General features: G+C 36.8%; 1 protein-coding gene across 3 annotated transcripts; it reads right to left on the reverse strand.

Moving 5' to 3' along the window:
• Positions 1-19: 19 nt before the first annotated feature.
• LOC306873433 (protein RRP5 homolog) lies at positions 20-22,755 on the reverse strand. 3 transcript variants are annotated; one of them, XM_079422715.1, is made up of 36 exons: positions 22,663-22,755; positions 22,134-22,261; positions 21,897-22,031; positions 21,444-21,611; positions 21,188-21,349; positions 19,628-19,736; positions 19,119-19,294; positions 18,819-18,926; positions 17,963-18,172; positions 17,749-17,873; positions 17,599-17,659; positions 17,351-17,497; positions 15,372-15,623; positions 14,568-14,693; positions 14,283-14,480; positions 12,111-12,281; positions 11,806-12,019; positions 11,552-11,704; positions 8,706-8,821; positions 8,137-8,621; positions 7,440-7,502; positions 7,196-7,277; positions 7,018-7,107; positions 6,458-6,563; positions 6,055-6,232; positions 5,881-5,937; positions 4,577-4,699; positions 4,368-4,490; positions 4,088-4,265; positions 3,837-4,010; positions 3,622-3,756; positions 2,532-2,767; positions 2,146-2,314; positions 1,381-1,534; positions 1,037-1,202; positions 20-445 (listed from the first exon to the last, which is right to left on the reverse strand). In XM_079422715.1, the coding sequence occupies exons 2-36, from the start codon at positions 22,230-22,232 to the stop codon at positions 274-276; spliced, it is 5,421 nt and encodes a 1,806-aa protein (XP_079278841.1). In that variant the 5' UTR covers positions 22,233-22,261; positions 22,663-22,755; the 3' UTR covers positions 20-273. The 3 variants fall into 3 exon arrangements, with proteins under 3 accessions (XP_079278841.1, XP_079278839.1, XP_079278840.1); XM_079422713.1 differs by having other exon boundaries at positions 3,622-3,765; XM_079422714.1 differs by lacking the exon at positions 22,663-22,755 and adding an exon at positions 22,413-22,525 and having other exon boundaries at positions 3,622-3,765.
• Positions 22,756-22,758: the final 3 nt, after the last annotated feature.

The raw sequence follows: 22,758 nt of genomic DNA on the forward strand, positions 1-22,758 counted from the left end.
TAAAAGAAATGCTGGATCTGGAGCTTTTGATAGCAGAATTTTTATTGCAAAACATGCATGACTTCATATTACAGCTATATTTTAATCCTTAATAATCATTTATGAAATAGGAAAATGTGGTCACATAGACATTCACTGATATGACATTAAAGTTCAGGAAACACACAAATACAGCTCCAGAAATATGTAAAAGGTGCACAAGGGATAAAAAAAGCAGGAGGATTAAAGATGCTCCTCAAATATCCTATTGATCTTAAGGTAAAATAGATGGCATTAGCTGGCAGCTTCTGCTCCTTTGGACTCCACATATTCTAGAGCTTTCTGTTTGACCGCCTGGATGGTTTCAGGTGTGCCGTTCTTCTTCTCGTACTCCAGGTAGCGCTTGAAGAAGAACTTGATCTTCTTCACTGACACGCTCAGGTGAATCACACGATCAAGAAGCTCCCTGGAAGAAACGGCAAAATATTTTTGATTATGCATTGTGCGAAAACACAAGAAATCTGAATTCAGATTAGAATTTCAAGAGTCTATTCCACTCTACATTTTCCTCTCTACTCCATTAAAACAAAATAATGCAGTAGGTGGATATGGTTGCAAGCGATTTGATCAGAAGGGTCCATTCTTAAAGGGATAGTTCAGCCAAAAATTTAAAATGTCATCATTTACTCACCCTCACGTTGTTCCAAACCTGTAAGATTTTTTATTTCCTCTGCTAAGCACAAAAGATGATATTTTGAAGAATGTGGGTAACCAAACAGTTGCCGGTAGCCATTGACTTCCATAGTATTTTTTTCCATGCTATGGAAATCAATGGCTACCGTCAAATGTTTGGTTACTAACAGTCTTAAAAAGCATCTTCTTTTGTGATAAACAGAAGAAATATACTCATACAGGTTTGGAACAACGTGAGGGTGAGTAAATGATGACATTTTTAATTTTTGGCTGAACTATCCCTTTAAGAATTCATAATATGGGCTGTATGAAGTAAAAAGTTCTCATTTCCTCTCTGACTAGTTATCACCCAGAAACTGTTTACCTCACTTCCTTCTGAGAGCCGTGCTTCACCATCAAGTCTATGAACACGGACCACAGGTCTGTGCGTTTGGGGTAGGTACTCAGGACCTTGTCAAACATGGATTTGGCTTTCTCTGCGTTCCCGTACTGAAACTCCAACCGGGCAAATTTGGCAATCAGGTCCACATCTAGAAAGACAGCAAGGAAAGAATGCATGAGCTGTAAACAGGAAACCTGCAGGGCCTGAATATCATCCAAACTGCCTTTCAGATTCCTAATTATGAATGAATAATCCTAGTGAGTCTCTCAATCCATGCATAAATGTGGGAATTAAGTATGCATGTCTGAAGTGTGGCTGGCACTCACGTTCTTTATTGGACAGGCTTTGCAGCGCCCTCTGCAGAAGGGCATTTGCAGCGTCGCTCTGATGCTGTCGTAGCAGGAAGTTGCCGTAACTCAGATATACAGCTCTCTCCTGTTTGAAGCGTTTCACCATGCTTTTATAAAGATTCTCAGCCTCCTACACACACACACAAAATACAAAATGTAATGTTCTGATGGTTTGTAGCATGTGATGCATATACACACATTTTTAAATATTATTTTAGTAATTAAATAATTAAACATTATGAAAAAAAGTATAGGGTCTGTAAAACTTTTTAAAAGTCTCATTTTAAAAAGCCATAGTTTTCAAAAGTCATATTATTGTGAAATATTACTACAAACCGTTTTCTATTAAAATATATTTTAAAATATGATTTATTGCTGTGATGCAAGGCTGTATTTTCAGCATCATTACTCCAGTCTTCAGTGTCACATGATCCTTCATTTCTTATTATTATCAATGTTGAAAACAGTTATTTTTGTGGAAATACAATAAAAAAATAAATAAAAAAAATCAGAATCCTCAGGATCCAAGCAAAGAACATTAATTGAAAATACAAATCTTTTGTAAGAAAATAAACCTTTTACTGTCACTTTTGGTCAATTTAATGCCTTGCCGAATAAAACTTAATGACTCTAAACTTTTGAACAAATTTGGTCAGACCACCAACTCTTATGCCAAAATAAATATATCACTGCATCCCTTCTAACAACCACACATATCACATGACTGGACATAATGCTTACTTTGATCTTGTCTGACTTGGCGTAAATGTCGGCTAGCTGCTGATACACAGGAAGAGGTTCACAATACTGGATGGCCCGTTCAAAGACTTTCTGCAGGCTTTCTTGTGTCCCATACATGTTCTCCAGATTTAGCATGGCCACCCACACGTTCAGCTTCTCCTGCTCCTCTCTAAACACACAAACAAACCGGTTAACTCTTGTGACAAAATTGAGATCTCATTTAGATGCCATTTAAAAAAACAGGGAAAATCAACACACACCAATAACCCTTTGATCAAAAGCCTGTCATTTATTCGCAACTAGTGTCAAATAAAGACTGTTTTCCTATAACAGCATGCAAGTTGTACTCGATTTAAATCGCAACCATCTTAAACCAGTCTTTTCACCTGAAAGAGATGGTTTTGAGGGCTCTCTCGCTGACTGCGCGTGCCTGCTCGATCTGTGTGGCCTGCAGATGGAAAGCCATGTACTGTAGCCAGAGGAGGGAGCTGTCCGGAGACGACAGGAGCAGACGCTCAAACGCCACTATGCTGTCCGGACGCACAGATGTGTCCATGAGCTCCGCCTCCAGCTTGCTGAGCTGCTGCTCCTGCTTCAGCTCTTTACAGGACTTTTTCGCCAGCTGGAGAGAAAGAGGAGCTGTTTACTGTGTGTTTGCAGACTATGAATTATAAAAAGTGATTGCAAATAAAATGAGGATTTTTTTAAAGTATGTTTTACAAGAAAATGCTATTTTATTCTCTCAAATTCAAAATGTTCTACTTCACATTTAACTGTATGTGTTACTTGCCATTTCTTTGTAATTGTTTAATTTAACATTTTTTAAAAGTTTAATAACCGCTTTATCACACAGGCGGTATTGTGAATATTTTTCCCATTGCAAAATTTTAGACTTCTTGAAAATCAGAAATGTAGCATTACATCACTTGCTCAGCAAGGGATTCTCTGCAGTGAATGGGTGCCGTCAGAATGAGAGCTGATAAAACATCACAATAATCCACAAGTAATCCACACCACACTCCAGTCCATCAATTAAACTCTTATGAAGCAAAAAGCTGTCCGTTTGCAAGAAACAAACAATCACTTGGCCAAAATGTGTCATCTATCCATACTAAGTTGTGTGGACTATTGTGATGTTTTTATCAGCTGTTTGGACTCTCATTCTGACGGCACCCATTCACTGCAGTGGATCCATTGGTGAGCTAGTGATATAATGTTACATTTCTCTAAATCTATTGTGATGAAGCAGCAAACTCATCCATATTTTGCATGATCTGAAGTCAATTTTCAGCACATGTTCATTTTTGACATTTCAGATTTTTATTAGCTTAAATGTGATAACACAATTTTCCTATAAATTCAACACCAAATTGTTTCACTATGTGCACCTTCCATTGTTATTCTGGAAAATTAAATAAATATATATTCAACAGTCTACATGGGAGCAGCTAAGTTTTGACGCATGTGTGAGCTCACCTTGCTCGTGACTTCCTGCTCATCCTCACTGGAATCATGGGTGTCGTCTACTGTGGCAAAAGGTTTTAAAGAGCACAGTGTGGATTCCCACGGGAAGCCAAAAGCCACCTGCAGCCGTTCTGGCTCCTTTGCCTTCTGCTTACCCTAAACAATCAGACACCCGTTTTAAAATATAAAATCAAATCGAATTGATCTGAAGAGAGAAGATGCGTTACCTTTACTTGGACTTGATTTTTACACAAGAGCGTTTCTTCCTCCTCTCGGAAAAACACTTCTACACCACTGTCATTATCCTCGGTTTTAGTTTTCTTCTTTTCTGTGGATTTTCCCTTTACTGGGCCTTCTTTTTTCTTTTTAATCGTCTGTCCATTTTTCTCATCGTCTTGTTGCTAGAAGGATTAAACACAAGGTCAAATCCATCCTCTTCGAAACTATCAGTTAAACACAAAAACACACACACACTTACCTGGCTCTCAGAATTAACCTGCTTCCTCTTGGTGGCTTTCTTGTCACATTCTTGCTTCTGCTTCGGTTCTTGCTTTGTCAAACGCAATGGAATCTCAAGGGATTCTGGGAACAGATCTGGTTTGCCAGTGTCCTTTGACAGCAGCGACAGGTTCACATGCTCGTTCTTGGTGTTCACACTGATTTAGAAGCAAATGTCTTTAGTCATATAGCTCTACAAATAGATACATTTAAATGTATTATTAATAGCTGGTCATTGTACACGTGTAGACATACATTACCTGAGAACCTTGGCTGTCAGCAGTGCATTCGTGGAAATGTGTTCGGAAAATGTTTTTTGGTTGTTCACTAAGTATTTTGTAGCATTCTGGAAAATAACTCTTCCTGAGATGGTTCTTGATAACCTTCATACAAGAAAAATCATTTTAATTCAACTCTTGAGGCTAGAATGGTTTCTTTAAAAATGTGCAGCAAAATCAACCTACTTTACCTCACAAATATGCCTAGATCAGTAATAGATGTCACATATCCCCTGATAATCTGGCCCTCTTTTATATCGGAAATGGACTGAATGTCTGGATCTGTTGGATTCTTATTGTGCTTCTTATACAATCTGCAGAAAGGGGAGAAATTTGAGTTTAATATAAATAAAATGAAAAATGTAAATTACTTGGAAAAAATGAAAAATAAAATAAAAATAAAATAAAAGGCTGATTTTTTGGGACAATAAAATGAGACCAAGCTAAATTTTAAATGATCCTCACACTCAAATATAATACAAAGCAAAACTGAAGTCTTAAGATTTATTTGCAATGCTTTCAAGTTGACTACAAATGGAAATGGCCAGTCAGATGTCCACATGAGAGCAGGCATGTTTTATGAACCATTTAATATAATGAATCAAATGAATTGTCAGACAGTGGCCAAAATATATATAAGCCAACAGAAAAAAAAAAATATCATTGTCATCATCTACACAATTACGCACATGCAGGCCGGATCTTCTCAATATTCTGAGAAGAAAGCAACGGATATATGGGTCAAAGACCTTCACAGACATCCCATTTAATACTTCAGGCAACACATCACACTGCTGCTGGTTTCTCAGGATAGAAATAGCACAAACCATAGCAGTGTTCATTTCAAATTTAAAGTAGTAAATATTGTTAAAAAAACATGTTTTGCCTCACACTTTTGTTAAAAAAAAAATCTAAATGGCTCAATTTATTGTCACAAGCCTAATTTCAATGTCCCATGAAAGAAGAAAAAAAAAAAAAAAAATCAAATAAATAAAAATAATAATATATAATATAAAATCAAATAAGGTAACATTCTGAAAAGTAGTTACAATTGAGTTTACTTTTGGAGTCAAGCGCATCATCCTCTGGTTCTTTGTGTATATTGTTAAAAGAAAAATGTAAAAAAAAAAAAATGCATAAACTTACATTTAATACATTTACATTTAATACTACAAAAAAAAACATTTGACTAAGTACAAAACTGTTAATTAATAATGTTACAGCAAGTATTTTTATCATTACTAGCATAACTGACATTATTATTGTCAAGTAATATTTATCTTGGTAATGTACTTGTAGTTGTACTTGTTTATTATATAAAAAATTCAATAAAAACAAACAAATAAAAAAAAACTGGTGAAATATGAAAATGATACATGATATAAATGTGAAAAATAAAATAAAACTAAATAAATAAATACATTCATTTATTAAAAAGTGATTGCGATCTACAACCCAATTTAATCTAATTTTGAAATGATGCTTGATTATGTACCTGGAGGGCCGTAAAGAAGCGTTGAACTTTCCATTTTCCTCCCCAATAATGTAGCACCTGGATAAAAGAAATGCACACACATAAACGTCACATTTGAAGCTTTTTAATGGTTCCACCCAGGAAAAATCCTTCCAGACATTCGTCATAAATAATTCCAACTAGGTCATGACTCACCGGACTAGTTGGCCCAGCTTGTAGGTCTCTAGCGGGTTGTCTTCGAATGCATCAGAGAGATCCGTTACCGAAGCCAAACCCGAATTCCCAAATGGGAGTTGGAGAAACAGTCCCATGTGAGGCACAATTTTCCAAATCTTCGCCATGGTGATCACCCCTGGCTCCAGCTTGTACATCCCTACAGCAACGGCACACACAGGAAATTCTAAAGAGACTCGAGGGACAACCGCCACATGCGTCATGATGGCAGGAGTGCGACATCAAGAGCCGTGTGACTCAGCGTTTGGTATAACGAGGACAAAATATGAACTAGGAAATGCTGTCACATCAAATCCCCTCTGACAGTACTGATAGTGCTGTGCTTCAAAACAGTTATGACTGCAGATGAAACTACAAGTATTACCTGTGAGTGAAAGGGAAAGACGAAAAGGCCTGCTGGTACCAAGACCAACAACCTTTGTAGAAATGGTCTGTCCCAGTTTAAAAAGCGTCTGTGGGTGTTTAGCTTGCTGTGGGAAAACAATTTGAAAACATTATAGCTTGTTTATTCTGAAATTTATTTAACAAAACATGCATTTAATAAGTGTACGATTTGAAATTATTTTTACAAGTAACATTTAAGTCACGGTTAAATTAACTCTTTCAAGTAATGTTTACTAAATATAAATGAAATACTTTTTAAAATATATGCAGAGCAATATTGTAACATTACTTTTCAAATACGATTATAGCGAAATTAGTTCTCTTTTGCTGCTGATTGCATTTCAACGGTTTAAAATCACTTGTTTTTACGGCAGTGCTTAAAAATGCATGCAAACGAACCAACATCACGTGAGCGTGTAACTGTGATAGAGACGTCAGCTTGAAAGCTCTACCGGTTGACAAATTTATACCGGCTAATCGTGTGTACGGTATATAGCCCACCCCAACAAACAAGGAAAGCAAAGTTGTACAGAGACTTACACTGGGTTTGTTAATCATGGCTAACAGTTCGACGGTTCCCATGACGTTGGGCTTCACATGAACTTCTAAACATTGTGTTTCTTCGATGAACTGAGGAGAAGGCAAAAATTACTTCAACAGCTCATGCAGTTTAATATTAAACATTACATTTCCTTTTCCTTAAACTGTAAAAAGCTACCTTTAATGCAAAGCATATGACTTCATCTCCAGGTTTGTAGTTCAATTTGTCAATTGTCTTCTTGCCAGCATCATTCAGTTTGCTGACAAAAAGTTGAAAAAGAGTGAAGTGTGTAGCACAAAACTATGAATACAATGAATTGAGAAAACATACACCCAGACAAATGTTTGGTGCAGCTGTTCCCATATGCTGCTTGCTCACATTAATATAAAATCAATGTATGGAGAACTGTAGAAATGCATACCTGGGCAGAAGAGTGAGTTCAGGGAGGGAAACCTTAAAGTTAGGGTGAGAGACTGGCAGGAACCTGTTGAAAGAGAATATTTTAAATATAGAATAAAACAATGCCAATATTCCATAAAAGCTGACATTATCACCACAACACCAATGAAAATGATTCATTCAAGCATATTCTTCACATTGAGCCACAAAAACAAAGTATGACCAAATATGAGTCTGTAACTGAGCAGAAAAATGGAAATAAAATGAAAATATTATATTTATTTATAAATTTAGAAAAATAATAGTAAAAATAACCCCATTGTCCCATAAAACAGCAAAAAAAAAAGCATTTAAATTACTGAAATACAAAAAAATTATAATAAAGTAAAATATAAAATAAATCTAACAATGAAATAAAGCCTTTAAATAAAAATAAAAACTAAAAACAAAAAACTCAATTTAAATAAAAGAAAATGAATAAAAGAAAAATTAAAACATTAATATATAAATGGACTTAAATAAAAACAATACAGCTTTAAATAAAATAAAACTCCCACATAAATAATAATAAATAAACACATTATACATACATATATTTTTTTTGCCTCTGGCCGAGTACTATTTGATAGCCTTGTATGTGGGGTTTATAATTAGCCCCATTTAAAGGCACTGAGACAAAGGAGATTCTGTGACAGACAACTTAACACTTCTATATTTACTTGTGACCACGAACTGTGTGCCCTCCAATCACTCTGGCTTCCACCTTGCTCCCGACCTTCAGGGATGATGTTGGGAAGCTGCCAACCACGGGTGATTCCTTGATCTGAGATACATGGATACTTCCTGTGGTGCCCGATGGCAGCATCACCACCACATCCATGGGCTTCACCTTCTTTACCGTCACCGTCATCACTTCCCCAAGATCTGTGCTCCTAGATTTGCTCTGCTCCCGTTTCTGCGTTCCTCTCGTCTCGTTGCATTTCTGACACGCGACAAGAGGAAGTCCTCCCAACTCCTCGCTGCAGGGCTTCTCCACGGTCACATTCAGACAGGAACCGACGTGAAATTTCTCTGAATTTAAGATGTCATTTATGTGGGTGCGAGTGGAAATGAAGGTCAGGTGACCAGTGTCACCCAATGAGATGACAGCAAAGTCTTTGTCGGTGAACTGGATAGTGGCAGTGAGTTTGGAGTCCTTTTCCAACTGAAGACAAACAAAAAGAAAGAACTTTAACAGGCCTGAATAAATTAGATGCTGTGGATTTTCAGGGTTTTGAGTTGGACTTACCTTTTTCCTCGTCGCCGCGGTCAGCTCTGGAAGCAGCGACACATGGACCTCAGACTTTAAAAGGTCGACATGGAGAATCACCGCAGTGAGTTTGCAGCCTGGACTCGCATTCACACCTGAAACATTGACAAATCTAGTTAGATGTGAATTAGCATGTTATCCGTCCATGTCGAGATCACCAAATTCACACACACCCACTGAAATTGTAATGTTGCCAGTTTCACATGCTTTCCACTAGATCAGAGGTCAGCCGAACCCCTTTGACATAAATTATTTACTTAAAGTACCCCCTGATATTTTAAGTAAATATTTCAATAATTTAATGGCACATCTGCATGTTTAACTTTAAAAACTATTTTAATCAGTTTTAAAGTTTCAGTAATATTTATATAGCTATTATTATTACACTCAGAAAATTATAAAAATACATATTACTTTAATTTACAATGTATTAAATTTTTCCACAATACTTTAAATACAGGGTTTTCCAAAAAGAGAATTATTTTATACTTTTAAGATTTTACATTTACATGACAATTGAATAAACCTTTAACATTCATTTGCAAAAACTTTTTAATTTATTTATACTTGTTTTTTTATTTTTTATTAATTCGCTAATGGTATACACTTGTAGGCATACCTTGTACCAACTCACGAACCCCCTGCAATGCCCTCACGAACCACCAGGGGTTCGCGAACCCCACTTTGGGAAACCCTGCACTAGATGGTATATGTAGACAGTCCAATGTGAGTATCATTTCAACAGGAAATGGTTCTTTTTGGAATCAAATGATCCAAGACATTCAGCTACAACATTATTGCAAACTAAAAGTAAAACTATTACAAGTAAGCCAAATTCGGTAAGTGTATTGCAACTGTTTAATCGTTTGATTGGGGTTATTTGAGAAATTGTGCAGTTTAAATTTCAATCATATTTTGCCTTTCAAATAAGGGATATATTTAAGCATATGAAATGCTATCAAATGTGCATTGTCATGTCTCATGTCAGTGACATGTAGTCACAAAGAGATGAGTTAAAGACATTAACAAGGTAGAATATAAAAAAACACTACTGAAATGTACACCAAGACAGTCAAAGGTCTTCCTTCATACAAAATGAAGGCTTGTAGGTCTATTCAGACTGCATTATATTTTATATTATATTATACACTCACTGGCCACTTTATTAGGTACACCTGTTCAATTGCTTGGTAACACAAATTGCTAATCAGCCAATCACATGGCAGCAACTCAATGCATTTAGGCATCTAGATGTGGTGAAGACGACTTGCTGAAGTTCAAACCGAGCATCAGAATGAGGAAGAAAGGGGATTTAAGTGACTTTGAACGTGGAATGGTTGTTGGTGCCAGATGGGCTGGTCTGAGTATTTCAAAAACTGTTGATCTACTGGGATTTTCACGCACAACCATCTCTAGAGTTTACAGAGAATGGTCCAAAAAAGAGAAAATATCCAGTGAGCGGCAGTTGTGTGGGGACGAAAATGCCTTGTTGATGTCAGAGGAGAATGGGCAGACTGTTTAGAGATGATAGAAAGGCAACAGTAACTCAAATAACCACTCGTTACAACTAAGGCATGCAGAATACCATCTCTGAACACACAACACATCGAACCCTGAAGCAGATGGGCTACAGCAGCAGAAGACCACACCGGGTGCCGCTCCTGTCAGCTAAGAACAGGAAACGGAGGCTACAATTCGCACAGGCTCACCAAAATTGGACAACAGAAGATTGGAAAAACGTTGCCTGGTCTGATGAGTCTCGATTTCTGCTGCAACATTCAGATGGTAGGGTCAGAATTTGGCGTAAAGAACATGAAAGCATGGATCCATCCTGCCTTGTCTCAGCGGTTCAGGCTGGTGGTGGTGGTGGTATAATGTGGGGGGGATATTTTCTTGGCACACTTCGGGCCCCTTAGTACCAATTGAGCATCGTTTAAAAGCCACAGCCTACCTGAGTATTGTTGCTGACCATGTGCATCCCTTTATGACTACAGTCTACCCATCTTCTGATGGCTACTTCCAGGAGGATAATGCACCATGTCACAAAGCTCAAATCATCTCAGACTGGTTTCTTGAACATGACAATGAGTTCACTTTACTCAAATGCTCTCCACAGTCACCAGATCTCTATGCCACAAAGAATTAAGGCAGTTCTGAAGTCAAAAAGGGGTCCAACCCGGTACTAGAAAAGTGTACCTAATAAAGTGGCCAGTGAGTGTATATTATCTTACAAATGATACTTTATTGTATACATTTCATCGGCATGTGAATGTAAAGTGGACCAAAATTAAAGTTGAACCAAAACAATATATAAATAAACAATAAATCAATTTTCACAGCATTCAAGAAAATAACACTGGACTATTTAACTATAGAATTCCAAGTGAAAACTAAAAAATAATTGAAAAAGTATAAAATTAATATTAAATTAAATTAAATATAAAATAAAAATGTTGCCAAATTAAATTAGTTGAAATAATGAAACTAAGACTGACAAAAAATTAAACGAATAAAAATTAAATAAAACAAAAACGAATAAAAATGACAAAAGAACAAACACAAACAAAACGTTTTAATAAATCACTCAAAAACTTTCACAAGCCAGTCTATTGTTTAAAAGTTGGCAGTTAGCAGAATCATTTAACGTCTTACTCACTGAAGTGATTCTTGACCAATCAAGTCACTAATTTGAGGGAATTTCAACTTAAAGGGGCCCGAGAACTGTTATTGCATTGTCTACTTTTAAAACTAAAAGTTGTCAATCAATAATTACAAAAAAGTCGTTCTCATGACAATGTTTTTTTGAAGAGGAAGGTGGTCCTCACCTTCTGTGTGATACTTTGAGACCAATAGAGTGGCTTCTCTGAGCTGATCTGAGGTCAGTGAGACAGATCCATCCTCTCTGTTATCTCCCACAGTCACCTTCAGTTTATCTCCCAGTGATACAGAAGAGAGCTGCTGCAGGACGTCAGACTCCCCTGGAGACGGACAGAGATTTTGATTAAAGACACTAGAATACAGCAGAAAACAGAAGTTAAACACCTTATCTTTTGTCATTCATCAGAGTCTACACTCCTACCTCTGCAAGTCATCATGTCAAAAAGGGCCTTTCTTTCCTTCAGACCCTGGATCAGTCTGGCTTGGGACCCTTCCTCTGAGAGACTCAATTCTGACTCCCTCAGACTGACCAGAAACCTGCTCTTCTCTTTGTCCAAATTGGTGACTTTGGCAATAACCGTCTGGCCGATGTCAAAGACAGTTGAGGTGTCTGTGACGAAATGATCACCCATGGCCTACGATGAGACAGAAACACAAACTCAAATCTACACAAAAATGTACAATTTTATACTAAATCCCATCCAAACGGCCAAAACTAAGACATACAGCTTTAGGAGCGAGGCCGAAGAGTCCACATGGGAAATCGACGAAGACTCCATAAGGCATGATGTTCTTCACCCAGCCGACCATCTGCACTCCCACCTGGAGCTCAGAGAAGTTTTGGGGGATGCTGTCGTCCTCCAGACAGGCCTTCAGCAGAGGTTTCTTAGTGAGAGTCTGAACAGAACTAGGTTAAGAAGAACTGAATGTGGAAGTTTGTAGACTTGATTGCACAGATACTATTTAAACTGAACTGAACTGGGGTGCATTTCCCAAAAGCATCCTTAGCTAACTATGGTGGTAAGTCCCATTGAACTCTATTGGTAACGACGGAACTTGCGACCATAGTTGCTTTTGGGAAACGCACCCCTGGACGATAACATCACTGAATCAATGATGAGCTGATTTTAAAGCTGCAGTCCGTAACTTTTTTTGGTTAAAAATTATCCGAAATCAATATTTGAGCAAGTACATAACCAGCCAGTGTTCAAAACTATTGCCTTACTTTAGCCCGATTCACAACTGTTAGCTAATAATAATGTTTTATAATTTGAGTGGTACGGGTAGGTTTTTGCGGGAAATTCGAGCATGGCACCACGTCATTGCGTCACGTCTGTAAACATAAAGAAGTTTTCCCGGCTACTAGGCTATCGCATGTGAGGATCTTGCAGGTGACAGATCGTTTATAGCCTTTTCTCACAGCAGCTAGAATAATTAAATGTATAATTTTGATGACGGATTGTAATCCAGAAAGGATTGTGTTTTAAACACATGTGAATTAAATTAAATTATATTCCAGTTTTAAATGTGCTTCTGATTACAGATTTATATTTTAAAGAAAACCATTTCGAAGGGAGCATAGTTTGCTTTTTGGGTTAAAAGAATTTCTTAACATGAAATTCGAAAGGCATGACAATTAGATTTGACTGTACAGAAATTGAAATCTACACATTAATACACACTATACTCAGTCACGCAATATTGATGTTGTTAACATTAATAATTTGAGAATAAAGTATAACAATAATAATAATTTGCACGGTTTGATATGATATGAGCTAACCGATCATTAGATTAAATCACCATTGGTAGCGCGATTTATTGTAATGTTTTTTTTCTCAGTTTCCAACCACAAAGTCAAATTTGTCAGTCTGTGCTTCTTTTATGTCTCCCTCAGTAACGGCCCTGAAGGATAAACATAGCATCTTTTTTTTTTTCATCACAGACTCACTCGATTCGTTCAAAAACATGGATTCATTCAGGAACAAAACACCGCTGTGTGTTGCTCGGAGACACTCAACAGTTCTGCTGTGGCTTTGATTGGAACTATTTCGTCAGCGAAATTGAGCAAAAACAGTCAATGTTTTGTCTAAAATTAAAGTCACTTAATTTTAACTTCTTATTTAAATACTATTGTATAAAATCAATCACATAGGCTTTCCTGTAGCTCAAATAGTAGAGCATGGCGCTAGCAACGCCAAGGTCATGGGTTCGATTCCCAGGGAAAACAAGAGCTGATAAAATGTAAAAACTGTAACTTGAATGCAATGTAAGTCGCTTTGGATAAAAGCGTCTGCTAAATGCATAAATGTAAATTGCAATCATGTTGATATTGATATGCGGGGAATGATCTCTAAATCATATTTTATAAATATCCCTTTTTTTCTACGGAAGTATGCATCTATAAACTTCTGTGAGTTACTTTGTGTGTGCCATCTCTCTCACACACACACACGCTCACTCAGGCTGTGCAAGCCATCATCTGGCAACGACATAAATACATTATCAGTCGCCGTTTACACTGAAAATGTAAATGCCGTTAAAATTAGAATAATTCTCACGCGAATCGTCGTGTTTATACGCGACTGAGTGTGCGTGTGGCTGTGTTATAAAAGTGTGTTGCCGCTGGCAATAAAAGGATCGGCTCGGAATCGGCAAGATGCGAGACTGACCGATCCGGGCCGGTCATGCGAAAAATCGTCCGATTCCAATCACTGGCCAGTCAATCGGTGCATCTCTAATTGACACACTATTTTCCTGTGTAACACTGTAAAGCTGCTTTGACAGCATCTGTATTCTATAAAGCGCAATATAAATAAAGGTGACTTGACTTGCTAGTCAGAGCTTTTATAGTTATTTTTACTGACAACAAAGACATGAATGGCTGTGTGAGGATACAATGCCCTTCTTCTTGGTCTTGCTGAGACACTTTATATTAGAGATGGTGTCGCCCTCCTCCAGCACCATCCACAAGGGAAGGCAGTTGGTCACATGGTCAGAGAGGTGCACTGTGGCTATGAAAGCTGGCACATCCTCAGGAACAATGGAGACCTCTAGACCATCGAGGACTTTGCGGGACACTTTTACTTCAACTGTCTAAATAGGAAAAAGCAATGAAAAAAGTTTTTTAATTTTCACGTGCTTTGAAAAGAAAGCAAGTATAAAAACTTTAAGTCAAATTACCTTTCCAACCACAAAGTCAAATTTGTCAGTCTGTGCCTCTTTTATGTCTCCCTCAGTAACGGCCCTGAAGGATAAACATAGCATCTTTTTTTCTTCATCACAATCCAAGACTTTGGCCTGGACAACCTGCAGAAAACAATTAAAAGAGTGTTAATAATTAGTGTGAACTGAAGATCATAACCGTTTAAGAGACGCAGAAGTGTGTGACTGGAATAAATTTGACAAAATACACAATGTGCATGAGCAATATAATATACACTATCATTCAAGTTTAGAGACAGTAAGATTTTTTCAAATGGTATTTGAAGTCTTTCATGCTAACCATTTATTTAACTGCCTTTATTTGATCCAAAATGCACACACTCAAATGAAATATTAACTATTCAAAATTTAAAATATTTAAAATTATTTAAAATATTAATATTAATTTTCACCATCAATACTCCAGTTTTCAGTGTCACGTGATCCTTCAGAAATCTTACTAATATGCTGATTTGATGCTCAAGAAACATTTATCATCAACAACATTGAAAACAGTTGTGCTGCTTAACATTTTTTGTGTAAATCATGATACATTTTTATTTATTCTGAAATGAATGGAAAGCTCAAAAGAGCAGCTTTTATTTGAAATGGAAATCTTCTTTAAATGTAAAATCTTTAATGTCCTTTTTTTGTCATTTAATGCATCCTTGCAGAATACAATTATTATTATTTTTTCTTTTTTTAATCTTACTGACCCCAAATTTTTGAACAGTAGTGTAACTAAATGCATTTGACAGTTTTTAAATGTTGTTCTTCTCTGACCTGGCCCGCAAAGAAGAGCTCTTCTGGGTTAGTCACACATTCTGTGGACAGTTCCGCCATAGGAACCAGACCCTTCACATCTTCATAGAAACGAACAATGCAGCCAAAGTCCTTCACACACACGATGACACCGTGGGAGATGCAGCCCACCTTGGCATCAGCATAGGACTGGAAGAGAGGGAGAGTGGACTCAACGAGGGTCTTCTTCCTGGTCAGGCACAACTTCTTCTGCTGAGCGTCCACTGACAACACCTAAACAAACCCATGTTAAATTAATCAGAAGGTTACAAATACATCGTCAGTGAAACAAGACTGCATTCAAGGAAAAGAGATATGTCAAATGCCACAAAATTTGGGCAAAATAAAATCAATAAATTCAACAATAAAACACTTTGGAAGTGTCTATTTGGTTTAAATAATCAAAACATTTAGCATTTTTTAACATCTCAAGTCTGCATTAAAGCGAAACAAAAAAGATATAATAATTATAATTCAAATAATCAAAACAGCTTTAAATTTTACATTAAAAAACTATTTTAAAAAATGTATAACGTGGAGAGAGTAATTTCATTGTCACGTGAAAAGATATTTTCCAACATGTGAAAAAGACCAGTTCAAAAGGGAAAATGGAGTAAACTAGGGCTGGGCGATAAAACGATAACGATATGTATCGCGATAGACACGTGAACGATATCAATAAAAAATGTGTTCGATAAAACGTTCCGATATTTTTTTATTCTTCGTCGGAAGAAAACAAAGGTTGCGAAGCAAGTTTGGTTGCATTAACAAAGGCACTCGCTCTCTGGTAACCTAGAAACGTAGGGAGTGACACGCTAACAGCCAATCATGTAACAGTATCATGTTTGGTTGCGCGGCTTGCGCCATATCGTTGTCTAGTGTCTAAGTGCGCACGCGCGGCTGAGAGTGCACGTCTGCAGCCAGACCGTATTGGCTGGTCTGCTGGATTCCTCTTCATAAGCAGAAAATGAGTGCCGCAGCGAGCGAGGAAATTGTAAATAAAAGAGAAAGTCAGCTCGCCAGTATGGCAGTTTTTTGGATATTATAAGTCTGACCGTAGTCAGACCAAATGTCGTCTGCAAATTATGCAAGACCGTCGTCCCCGCCAAGACTGGTAATACCACGAACTTGATGTACCACCTTAAAAGCAATATCAATAATTATCGATATCGACCGATATGAAACACTGATATCGTGATCAGTTTTCAGCCATATCGCCCAGCCCTAGAGTAAACCCACAAAAACTGCATGGCTTGTTATTATATTTGATAAAAAAAATGAACAAACAAACAAACAATAAAACACTCTGGCATAATCTGTTTGTTTTAAATAATTAAAGCAGTTTTAAATGTTACATTATATTTTCAATATATCAAGACTGCATTAAAGGGGACAGAGCATAAAATTTCAGGAAAATAACAAAATAAACAAACAAACCCAACAATAAAAAATTTAGCTAAAAATAAAAACTATTTGTATTAGTGCTGTCAAACAATTAATCGCGATTAATTGCACCCAAAATAAAAGTTTGTTTACATAATGTGTACTGTGCTTGTTTATATATTTTTTTTATATTTACATGTATATACATTTATATTTTTATATTATACATTAATATATTTAATATATAAACAACATTTTTCTTAAATATATACATGCGTTTGTATTTATATATACATAAATATACACAGTACACGCACATATATTATGTAAACAAAAACTTTTATTTTGGATGCGATTATTTGCTTAACAGCACTAATTTGTACATTAAAAAATATATATTTTTAAAAACCTGTGGTGTGTAGATAGCCATTTCATTGTCATGTGAAGATATTTAAAATGGCGTAACCCCAGAAAGACTGCAAGACTAAATATTACTACTTTTACAATACTTTCATCATCTTGGACAATCCTTATTTTTCACAGACCCAAACAACAGTGGATGACTTTAACATCCTCACCCTGCACTTGACCTTCAGTCCACTAGTGAACAACTTCTCTGGGTTCTTCAGGACAATATCGGCCAGGTGAATTTTGGGTATAAATCCGCTGATGTGGTTCGTTATCTTCACGTACGCACCGTGTTTCTGCAAATTCGTAACTGTACCCTGAAACCCACAGGAAGCATTTGACCATAAGCACATTTATTATACTGCGTGACATTTCCTGCAAATCCAGTTATATTACGTGCTAGAGCACGGTTGCCTACCTCAACAATTTGTCCCACTTTGATGTCTTGATATCCGACCAACTCTGTTTCAACAGTGCTCCTATAAAACAAAAGAAAAACAAAACAACAAATTATAACAGGACACCCAGAGCACCCTAGCAACCACATAACAGCAGCCTAGCAACCAACCTGCGCAGTGTGCCCATGTGTATTCGCTCCATAGGACTGTAATCTATGATTGTCAGAGTGTGTTCAGGCTGGGTCAGCAAGCATTTCGGGTTCAATTCTTCATGAGCCTCCTTCATGAGGTTTTTCTACATGTAAAATGTAAATAAAACTCCATTAGACTCTCATATCAGCGGTCATGTGTGTACATCTGTGTCAAGACTGGCTTTATACTCACATGCACAAAGACTGTGTTCCCGTCAGGCATCTTCATCAAGGCTCCAGAGCGATGGTGCAAAGCAGTCATCTTGCAGCCCTGCACCAGCTCGCTCACCCGCTCACTCGAGAAGTCATCCAGCACAGCGCCGCCCGGTGGCAGGAGATGCCTGCGCAGGGACAGACCCACATGCTGCGTGGATGGATCCACATGCAGAACCCGCGCCAGGACCTGAGTCAGAGCCGGAAGAAAAAAAACTTCATTATTGACTGAGAATCAGGGTTATTTTTGGTATAATTTACATACTATTATATTATAAAGTTTTATTTCTACACTTTCAGTTTTCATTTTAGTTCATGAGTCGTCATTTTGTGCTTTTATTAGTTTTTGTTTATTTTAAATATTACTATTTAGGATTAAAAAAAAAAAATTATTTCAGCTTTAGTTTTAGTACTTTTATTTACAGTTTCAGTGGTTCAACTTAAACTAATCAAAAATTAGAAATGTTGCCTTGTCAACAAGTTAACATTTTATATAAAATTTGTATAATTTACACGGTTTCTGCAGGTTTTATTTTATTTGAGGCTTTTTAAAGACTTAAGGACAATGTAAAGTTGTATTCGCAACACTTTTTTTATTAAGAGTTTATGATTAAAAAACAAACAAATATCTGCCAATGGGATTAATTCAAAAGGGGGGAAAAAAGTCTGTATTCCCCATTGACAGATTGTTCTTATTTTAAACAAACTCAATTTAGTTCACTTTCTCAGAAAACAAGCCTTTGCATCTTCATTTTGAATCTCAAGTAAATGTATTTTGATTTAAGGATATTTGTACTCGACTGGGTTAGGGTTAGTAACTGCCTTTTGACTCATACCTCGTCTCCTGTGTTGTAGGTAGATGCTTTGTCCTCATCAAGGTGCAGAAAATCAACCATTCCAGTAAAAGATGAAAGATACGTGACAATAAGTCCATGAGGAGTAACCTATCATGACAAAACATCAGCAGACAACGTCAACATCTCAAAACGATTGATCTAGAACACTTGAAATTATCTTAAAGGCAATTCAAAATGCTTACAGTGACTTACAGTTGTTCCTGCATATTAAACTGGGATAGGAGGAAGTATTTTAACATTGACAATTTTATATTTTATGTCTATGTGCAGCTGACTAACCCTCTTGATGCATGCCCGGATCAGAAGTCCCGGCAGGAGGGTGTCTAGAGTCCATCCTTGCTGAGTCTCTGCACAGGCCTTTCCAAGAGCCTGGGGATCCTGGGACAGACGCACCACACGTCCATCGTTCTTGACTTCCTCTATCAGGATCGTCATGTACTGACCCACATTCAAATCTGAGATGAACAGGAAACTTACAATCATAATAGAGGACATGGACAGTTCATCCAAAAATGAAATTACTTTAATGTTGTTGTCATTCCAAACCTGCATAACTTTAATTATTATTATAAATGTAATGAAAATGTAAGAGTTTAAATAATTTGACATCTTAAAGCTAGTTCTTGCCATACAGGTTTGGAATTACATGATTTAATTTAAATCTTTAGGTTAACTACTTTATTTTATCCATCATGATTTGGGAGTTATTCATCTTGTCATGGAACTACAATAAACAGTATATGTAGACTAATGACATGTTATGTTGATGTATTTGCCGGATTTTATACCTTTTTTTGAGGATGTGCTTTGTTTGGGCAGGAAAGCTTTAGTGTCACTGATTCCGATGTCAACCAGGAAGCCGTGATCTTCCACACTCTCCACACAACCACTCAGTGCCTAAAATGTTAATGTCTTATCTTAGTTCATAAGTGACAATTACTCATAAAAGATTCAACAACAACTGGGTGATACATACCACAAATTGTATAAAAGTTTGGGTTACGCTCAGTTTAAAAAAAAAAAATTAATATTTTTATTTAGCAAGGACACATCAAATTGATCAAAAGTGACAGCAAAAATATTTGTTACAAAATAATTATATTTCAAATAAATGCTGTTCTGTCTATTTATTAAATAATGCTGGAAAGCGCATCACAAATTCCACAAAAATATTAAGCATCACATCTTTTCAGCATTGATAATAATCAGAAATGTTTCTTGAGCATCAAATCAGCATATTAGAATGATTTCTGAAGGATCATGTAATGAAGATGCTGAAAATTCAGCTTTGCATCACAGAAATAAATTACATTTTAAAATATATTCAAATAGAAAACATGAGTGTGACAGATTTCATAAAAAATAAAATAAAAACTTTTAAAAAAATATCACAGGCCCCAAACTTTTGACCAGTAGTGCATCTAAAAAAAATTGTACTTGTTATTTTCCAGCCATTTGATTATATGTATATGCTCTAAAACAGCATTAATATCGGTTCCAAAAGAACACTGAAAGTATCATAAATATTCAATATATCACCCAGGTCATTTTGATACAACTGTCTACTTAAATATAATATTAAGAAATCTATAAATAAATTATATATAATTGGGGCTGCACGATAAATCGAAATGAGATCAAAATCATGATTAGACAGAAGCTGCGATTGTCATGTGTATCTTTCAGTGAAGCACGGTTCTGTGATCAGCAGTAAATCTCCATCCGAAGGCCAGTGGCCTTCAATATGCCCCGCAGAAGAAACCCAGGAAATCCCTATAGCGGTTGCAGAATAAACCATGGCAAATAAACACACGACCACGGCAATATATGGTTTATCTGAGTTCTTATTATTATAATAATTTTCATTATAACAAAGTATGTCTATAATGCACTGCTAATCGACACAGCCTTTATCACGGCTTAAAATACTGTGAAATATCGTGTGCCTTATTCTGTCTAAGAAGCCACATCATCTCACAGAAGGATTTATTTCAACACTCGATTGATGTTATGAAGTGAGTAGAGTAAAAAAATGTTATTAAATGTAGTATTTTCACATGCTTTCAGATGGAGCAGCATTCATCGAGAAGCGACGCAAACAGCTTTCATTATTGGGAACGATTTCTTCCATTTCATAATCGTACGATTATATCATCTGCGATTTTTTTTGCGTAGCTTGTCGGTGATCTACGGCTATATGTAGTAAATGCTGCTTCATCTGAAAGCAGGTGATGGAGCTTTACTACTAATCACAGAACCGGCTTTACTGACGAGATGCGCATGACAATCGCATTCGATTAATCGTGCAGCCCTATATATATATAATACATAAAAGTTAGCAAACTCACCATTCCAGGTTTCAAAGAACTTGAACTCAACATCTTGTTAACCCCTTTAGGATTGATTGACACCGTAAGCCTAGTACGACGCTCCTTAACGGAGTAGAGGGACGACACAACGCATCTGATCAGCATCCCAGGAGTAAGCAGTTGTGGGAGAGGGACAACTTCCTGTGAAGAGTAGACAAACACAAACAAAATGCATCCTTTAATGACAACATTCACATATAGCTTTACATTTTCAGTCCTTGTGCAGCTGTGGTACCTTTAAACTGTCTTCAGAGTCCAGGGTTTCCTTAAGAATATTGGTATAGGAGTCACAAATGTTGCAGATTGGCAGGTAACCAACAAAACCGCTGGGAAAACCAACTACCGCCTGCGAGTCTGACACTTCCTTCACACAACCCAGCATCAGAGTGCCAATTTTCAGATTCTAGACAAGAGAAACCAGAGTGATCAGATGCAAAGTCAGTGGTATGATGTTTGTTAAAAAATATATATATAATTCCAGACAGACTGGATGTTAATGATCAGATCAGATCTCTGTGTACAGCACTGGATGTTGTCAGACAAATATCTCACTGGATTATTACAATTAATGGCAAAATGTATGTTTGGAAATGTAAACTGATATTTCCTACTGACACGCTACAGAAAAAGACTGACTTAAATCAACTCAATGTTATAAATTACAAATATCTCATATGCATATACATACCCGAAGATGAAGAATTTCCACAGTGGAGGCAGTATTAAGTTTTAAATCCCCACTTTCCACTTTTTGTTGTTTAGTTTTTTGCTTTTCATCCTGTTGCACGACCTTTCTCTTCTTTGTAACCACTGTTTCATGAGTCTGAAAAACATGACAAACATGCACATTACTCTCATAGCAGATGTGAAGGCTGCCCATTGATCTGAATTAAAATCACTGCTGTAGTCTCTACCATCATCTTACTTTAAAAAGATTGTCCACATCATGTGCCTTAACATTTTTGGACTCGGTGGCCTTCTTTTCTGTCCCACCACGAGGAACATCTTCTTCCATAGACGCCATTCTTCGCCGTGTACCCAAATATAAAGGCTCTAATGAATTCCAATAAAGAAACAAGCTTTTTAGACATGAATCCTTGTCTTGACGAACATCTGCTCACATGTCTTTACAAAACTGCAGGTTTGGACACATTAGAAACACAACATATACTATAATGCAATGTTTAACCAGTACATTACTTACATCTAAACACGCAACACGTGCCAGTAAAAACCCTCTAGAGCAGGGTCCTGGAGGGCCGGTGTCCTGCAGAGTTTAGCTCCAACTCGCCTCAACACACCAGCATGGAAGCTTCTAGCATGCCTAGTAAGAGCTCGACTAGCTGCTTCAGGTATGTTTAATTAGGGTTGGAGCTAAACTCTACAGGACACCGGCCCTCCAGGACCGAGTTTGGACAGCCCTGCTCTAGAGGTAAATTTTTTTTTTTACTTACGCTATAAAACGTTGCGTAGATCAATACAAAACACTCCGTGTAAGTAAATCTCACATGTTCCTCAGAAGCGTGCAATCTGTGCGACCCGGACGTAAA

This window comes from Barbus barbus (genome assembly GCF_936440315.1).
Source record: "Barbus barbus genome assembly, chromosome: 8".
NCBI lineage: Eukaryota > Metazoa > Chordata > Actinopteri > Cypriniformes > Cyprinidae > Barbus > Barbus barbus.

Coding starts and splice junctions, on each gene's coding strand:
- LOC306873433 (XM_079422713.1), bottom strand. CDS start 22,232: ATGGCGTCTATGGAAGAAGATGTTCCTCGTGGTGGGACAGAAAAGAAG. Junction 11,705..11,805: donor TGACATGATGACTTGCAGAG/GTAGGAGTGTAG, acceptor GTCCGTCTCCAG/GGGAGTCTGACGTCCTGCAG. Junction 7,503..8,136: donor CACACAGTTCGTGGTCACAA/GTAAATATAGAA, acceptor CTCTTTCAACAG/GTTCCTGCCAGTCTCTCACC.